Source organism: Gadus morhua, chromosome 8 (assembly GCF_902167405.1).
Source record: "Gadus morhua chromosome 8, gadMor3.0, whole genome shotgun sequence".
Lineage (NCBI taxonomy): Eukaryota > Metazoa > Chordata > Actinopteri > Gadiformes > Gadidae > Gadus > Gadus morhua.
In genome coordinates this window covers 8,139,381-8,146,880 of record NC_044055.1, presented here as the reverse complement: position 1 = coordinate 8,146,880, position 7,500 = coordinate 8,139,381, and the positions used below count along the sequence as shown (strand labels likewise).

Genomic DNA, 7,500 nt, shown 5'->3' with positions numbered 1-7,500 from the left:
CTAAGCTGGCTGATGGGAGATAAGCTCGTGTTTTTCAAGGAAAAAAAACTTTTTTTTGTTTCACAACATAATGACGACTGTGGCCGTCTCGCGATGCCGAGTCAAAACATCAATTTATACGGAAAAAAAAACCTGGGCGTGGATTCCCTCGGGCTTACTGAGACACCGTAATGCAGTTCTCTGCAGTTTTGTTTATGTAATTCAGTGTGTCTGTGCGACACTCACACACACACACACACACACACACACACACACACACACACACACACACACACACACACACACACACACACACACACACACACACACACACACACACACACACACACACGGCAGAGAGTTTGCTAGTGAGAGAGAGGGGGAGAGAGGGTGTGTTTATATGTTTATGTGTGTCCCATGGCAAGAAAGATACAAGCCACCTACAAAGAGTTACATTAAACAGCCCAGATAAGCCTATATTCTGTTTATTGCTGTGCGTCTCTGATGTGGTTTGTTGTCTCGAGCAGTCTTGCGGTGCTAATGTCTTCGCGTTCATTTGGAGCGGGCTCCAGGCTTGATCCGTTTGCAGTGGTTAAACAGTAAACATGGCTGTCGGAGCTGTTGTTGTGTTTCTTTCTTTTTCTTTTTTTACCTCCGCTGGCGTCAAAGTTTGGGAGGCCGTGAAGAATGATGCAATGGAGGAAGAGCGGCGAGGCGTTGATCTTCATCGACCCGCTCAGGAGGCTGTTGAGGATCCACACGTACCTGCCGGTGGGGAACGAATCGGAAAAATAAAATGAACGAAAAGAAGCATGAGTAAAAAAAACAACAACAACAACAGCAACAGTCGTTCTAATGCTAACAGATTAGCTTCACAGCGCTCGACTGAATTCCCATCTGCCTCCCATTGACACAGAAAACCGCCAACAGACCCAGAATATGAAATACAAATGCCCCTTTATATTGTCACGTCAAGAACTCCTCTAATCTGCCTCAAAATAAACAGCCTGAAACAATCCATGCTGCACTCAGCTCATTGCTCATTGGACTTTTTGTTCTAAACCAAAAGTTGTTTGTCTGTTTGTTTGGCCCGTCTTTAAACTTGGGTGCCCTGTGAAACGCATTACTCTCACTGTTTAGGGACAACATAGCCTCATTATATAATGCATCCTAACGTAATCTTCACTGCGTAGCTCTGTGTGCGTCTCAAGACACGCACACGCACAACCCGGGGGGTTGTGCGTGTGCGTGTCTTGAGACACACACGCTCTGGGACCCGAGGCGGTAGCCGGATCTCACCATCCACTCGGGACACAGTTTCGGGAACTGTTACAGAGAAAAGGAACACCCTTCTCTGTGTGTGTGCGTGTGTGTGTGAGGCTGAACTGTCTGGCCGCAGGTAGGAGCTCCGTGAATGAGTCACCGTGACTCAGGAGCCCATGGCCAGGGTTTAAGATTACCAGCCGGCCACCACGAGATCCCATTCCCGTTCCCAAAAACCCGACCATACAATGGTTTGGTTTTATTTTTTTCGCCCCGCTTTTTTCGAAGAGTGTGTGGGCAGGAGAGGTGGGGATTTTGGGCAAAAACAGTTCATAGTCATGCAGTCTATTGTCGCGATGCACACAGGTTCTGTGACAGGAGGGTAGGTGTGACAGCTAGGGACACCAAAGGGAAGGGGCCGTGAAAAAAAGAAAGAAAAAAAAGGGACACTCATGGGAGTACAATGCTGATAATAACAATCTTGCACGGTATTCTAGGAGAAAAGTAGGGCTTTGAACCCGGGCAGGGTTTCAGAGAGTAATGCTCACGCGCACGCTAGGGCGGAACGATATGGGTACAGAAAAACACTGATTGTGATTATTTGGCAGAGTTTACAGCACCTGTAAAAAAAAACGTTGGTCGTTGACTCTGTATTTGTAAAGCGAGTCCAAGCATTTCCCAACATTTTAATAAAATTGGCCTCGAAATGATCCTGATTGTCTGCAGGGGTGCACAGGGGCACACACACACGGGGGGGGGGGGGGGGGGGGCGTACCGTTTCTGGGAGGGGGTCATCAGAGCGGACACCTTGTCGTCGTAGTACTTCCTCATGGCGAAGCGGTCCAGGGCCTGGTCGGCGCTACAACAACAAGAACAGCAAAAGGGATTCAAACTACAAACCCTTTGCTGGCTTCTGAACCTGGAGTCATGAGTACGGCCCCCTCCCTGCTCTGCCAGTATCATCATCATCCTCATCCTCATCATCATCATTATCATCATCATCATCATAATCATCAAATCTAGTAGCCACCCCCCCCCACCCCCCGGAAACCGCCATAGACACGTGCTGCTGACTCAACCATGCAAACAGAAACAACCACACACACACACACACACACACACACACACACACACACACACACACACACACACACACACACACACACACACACACACACACACACACACACACACACACACACACACACACATACACCCATTAAGAAACACCTACAGAGACACATATTAGGAACACAAAAGGCATGCATGTGTGCACACACATGTGCATGGGCACACTCAAACAGGCACAGGCATATATGATCACACACATGAACACACAAACATACGTGTGAACACACACACACACACCCACACACACACACACACACCCACACACACACACACCCACACACACACACACACACACACACACACACACACACACACACACACACACACACACACACACACACACACACACACACACACAAATAAATAAACATACGCGTGGCGAGTGGGGCAAGAGGGGGAAAGTGACGAGTGGGGGACGGGGGTCTGGGGGGGTGGGGGTCCAACAGGGAGAAGAACAATAGCCTCCTTAAGCCAACACAGAGGGGGGACAGAGGACAGAGAGAGGCCAGGAGTGTGTACACAGCGCTGCCATTCCACCACGACTAGAACCAACAGGGGACCTTTGGGCACCGGCCTCCTCTCTCTCCCTCGTTGTCCCTCGCCCGCCCATCTATTTTAGTGTAAATCTCCCGCTTTTGTTCCACGATCTCTTCCTGTAGCTCCTCATCGTGGCTGTGCTTTTAGTTTGTACCTGCTGCGACCCCTGACCCCCGACTAATGCTTGATTCCCGCTCTCTAGCTCTCTCACTCTCTCTCTCGCTCTCTCTCTAGCTCTCAACAATACAAAACAAAAACAGGAAGTCAGACCTGGCTGGCCAATAGCTGTGGTGGGCTACACACAGGGGGCATGGCTGTGTGTGTGGAAAAGATCTACTTGGGCAAATAAGACCAATACACACACACACACACACACACACACACACACACACACAGACACACACACACACACACACACACACACACACACACACACACACACACACACACACACACACACACACACACACACACACACACACACTCCCTGCTGGGGTTTCTTTCTGTTTGTGTTGAAGAAACGTTTGCCCTTGTTTTTGATTCTGGAAGTGGGATTAGACAAACAGAGCTTCTAAATCTCTTGAGCAGACAGCGGGGGAATATCAGAAGCACGGCCACCCTTTGTACTTTACGATGCTAACCCTAACCCTAACCCTGCTCAAACTACGTCTGTGTTGTTTTCTGGTTCCCAGAATACAATGATGAAATCTTGAATGCAAGAAATTGACACCAGGGCCCAAAGTCAATAGTTGTGGGTTGATTCATGCCCGCACGCACCGTAAGCAGTGAATCATTGTGAATAGCTGTGGTTCTTCCCGAATTGACGCTTCTTTTACTCATTGTCTGACTCACTTTGACCCCAAATCTCAATCTGTCAATGGGGTTTTCTTCCGGTTTTATATTATGAGCAGTTGAGCACAGTGTTCGCCTGCGGTCTATGGAACTAGGAGTCCTTTCCAAGAAATTATATTTTGGAATAACATTGGAATAAAATTGGGCCAATTAAGCCATCAGAACATAGGTGCTCATTTCAAACAATTATATTTCATTGCAAGACCATTCAAAAAACAAAAAACGCAGTAGATACCATCAACACTAATAGTTGTATTATTTACCTGGCGGATATGTCGGTGAAGTGGATAAACGATGAAATAACCACTCCAATCCGTCCCTTACCGCCCTAAAATCACACAGAAAATTCATATTTACTTTGCATGCACATTAACAATCTTCCCATTATTGTGAATTCATAACACACCATGAACATCGCTCAAAACGGCTCTAACACACTAATGGCAACTTTCAACACAATAACGGCCAGCCCGATTCCCCTAGTGTACTAATACTAATACAGCTAGATGCTGTTTTGGTGGTGGGGGGGGGAGGGGCACGTACCCTACAGTGGATTACCACTACGTGCAGTGGGTCAGTATTCAGCCACCCCTCCATGGCCTTGCAGATGGTGCAAATCTTATCCAGAGGCGGAGCGTGCAAGTCAGGCCAGCCCGTGTCCAGAGTCTGCAATCACATGCGTACAAAGACGTTATGACACATGCACACACGCACACACACACACACACACACACACACACACACACACACACACACACACACACACACACACACACACACACAAAAATACACATACACAATCTCTACACAGTGGCTGATGTGTAACCCCATCGGTGACTAACTTAGTGATTCACATGATTGGTGAGACAGAGATGGTTCAATAATATCCACTCTAGTCTCAACAAGTCCACCCAGCCCACTTAAGGGAAGGCCATTGATTATTTTATTCTTTTTATCTGTGTGTAAGTGGGTTGATATTCTAATCATGGATGCTTGTTTTGGTATTAACTCTTGGCTGATGTCAAAGTTAAGCGTTCCTTCGACCTTAGTACCTTAGAGTTAATTCTGGACAGGTCGGCTCTTCTCTCTGACAGGTTGATAGTCTAGAGAAAACACACAGAGAGAAGCCGGTGAGATAACACAGTGAACGTCTCCCCTCTCGCTAACCTTAGACTCATCAGATTAGTACCAACAAACACCAAAACCGGCTCGGCCAATCAGACGGAGAAGACGCATCTGAAAGCCAATGGCTGTTGAACTCGGGACCAAGGGGGAGGGGGGGGCGGGGCTAATGTGATGCATAAGCTCATGATCTGCGACTCATCGTCGATCCACATCACGATGAATCCTCTTTCAAGACAATCGACATCTTCATCGGCACTATTTGTTTAATGTGACACTTTTGACTGACAGCGCCGTCTCGGTTGCCTGGGTGGGCGAGGGGGGGGGGGGGCTGGGGGGCGGGGTGGAGGCACTAGCGGGCCACTACTGACCAGGTAGTTGTCGGCGTGCTTGGACCTCAGCATGCGCGTCACATCCTTCAGGTTGTGTGCGTAGATCTCCTCCGAGCAGGCCCGGGGGAAGGACACGGCGATGATACGCTCCGTGATGTAGGTCAGGTCCAGCTCGTATCCCTCCTCCATTCTGAACTCGTGACGTTTCCTGTTCAGAAAAAAAACACAATCAAAAGTACAAGGACTTTGTGAGAGCGAGCTGAGATTTGAACCGCGTGGAAGTTTCCCCCTCTCCACACTATCCCCCAGTGTACCTCGGTGACTTCACCGCTGTCAATATTGAACGGTCAAAGTCCCGAGCTCCTCTCATTGTGTCCATGTTCCCCGCCGATATCTTTAGAGTGCGACCTCAACTCCACATTGAACGACACACAGAGTTCTTTGTTTACCCAGAAACAGCCTAGCTGTACAGCAGTAATGGAGTCAGTGGAATATCACAAGTAGCATATTAAAGGCATTCTTTACTTTTGAAATACAATATCCCCTCCCTTTAGGCAACCTCAAACCAAGAATGAAATCAGCTCTGAGATGCAATTGTGTTGCAGAGAGAAGATTGGGTAAAGTTTACAAATATTCTAATTCCGGATGAGACCGGCTATCCCCATGCCCCCCACACACACTCTTATCTAGTCATCGGTGGGCTGACCTCCCTGTTGCTCTGACTTGCCAGCTGGTGAAGAGACAAGACAAACAAAGTCACTGCCTTCCGACCGCCCCACACACAGAGCTAATGCTACAGCACCGAGCTAACGATGAAACACTGTGCCAACGCTGAAGCACATTGCTAATGCTATAAATCTGTGCTAATGCTAATCTCAGAACAACAAGCAACACCCACTAAACTGTCAGAAAGGGTTACTTTCTGAACCGGTGATGATGAGAACGAGAAGATTCTAGATAATCGTATAAATAAAACCACGTGAAATACATTTTGTTTTGGGGTTAACCATCTGTTTTAAAACACACACACACACACACACACACACACACACACACACACACACACACACACACACACACACACAGACACACACACACACACACACACACACACACACACACACACACACACACACACACACACACACACACACACACGCACACTACTTCGAAACAGCAGTTACGTTTCCTCTCCAAGGGTCACCAACCATTGATTGTTTGTTCTGATCATCTGTTAGACTGAGCTCATCCATTTATGGGGAACACAATGCTTCGCCAACCAAGTCTGTATTGAGTTTGGGGGGGGGGGACACACACTTTGAAGAAGAATAACCATAAAGCAGGAGTTGCATGAGCTGTGGCTCTAAGCGGCCCTCACAGCAGAATGAAAGGGTCCATGTGTCTAAGGAGGTCATCACCCGGGGAAATAGGGCTGTCTGTGTGTGTGTGTGTGTGCGCGTGTGTGTCTCGGGGTGAGTGACAGCATGTGCATGGTGGTCTTCGGGTGGGGGTAAGGGTATTCAGAGATTGATGTTGTTAATAGTGGGGTTAGAGTCTAGTTCACCCCCATTACCCATGTTCTCTCACACACACACACACACACACACACACACACACACACACACACACACACACACACACACACACACACACACACACACACACACACACACACACACACACACACACGCACGCACACACACACACACACACACACACACTCCTCTGGGCTGTGTAGTCTGCTAAGAGGAAGTTAATGAACTGGCCAATACACTGTGGGCCTCTGTTGCAGTGAGGGGCCAGAATGGGTAGGGAGACTGATGTTTTAGCACTGGGCCCCTAAGAGAGAGAGAGAATGAGTGAGAGAGACCCATAACTGACACATTGTGTTCAGATTGAACATGAATGAATGAATGAACTGTAGGCCTATACTAAGCTATATCTTGGCTACCGCCTGGGTTGTTTTGATTTGTTAGGGCGTCAATGTGCACATGCATATGTTTCAAGACATCCCTCAATTGAAAGAAACATCTTTTAAAAGTTCAATTATTAACCTTCACAGCAATTCAGACGGACAATTATCTATATGCTATGGCGATACAGCAATATATATTATCCACACACATCTGCAATACATACTTTACCTATCATTGCTCTATATATGCAACACTGAACCTGAGCCTGTTGATAACCTGTCCACAAACCCGGGCCAAACCAAAACGTGTACGAGCTATTAGGCAGCAGCTCCTTCCCCAGTAGTAGACGACCACTCCTCCACTCTCTC

At 47.8% G+C, this 7,500-nt stretch overlaps 1 protein-coding gene across 1 annotated transcript in view; it reads right to left on the bottom strand.

Moving 5' to 3' along the window:
* The window catches only part of LOC115548621 (tensin-3-like), a 32,043-nt gene extending 25,720 nt beyond the window's left edge, over positions 1 to 6,323 (bottom strand). Inside the window, 7 exon segments of the mRNA XM_030363385.1 lie at positions 632 to 744; positions 2,018 to 2,101; positions 4,026 to 4,090; positions 4,306 to 4,428; positions 4,815 to 4,865; positions 5,256 to 5,424; positions 5,531 to 6,323. Of these exon segments, the coding sequence (XP_030219245.1) occupies positions 632 to 744; positions 2,018 to 2,101; positions 4,026 to 4,090; positions 4,306 to 4,428; positions 4,815 to 4,865; positions 5,256 to 5,424; positions 5,531 to 5,595 (670 nt within the window). The 5' untranslated portion in view covers positions 5,596 to 6,323.
* Positions 6,324 to 7,500: the final 1,177 nt, after the last annotated feature.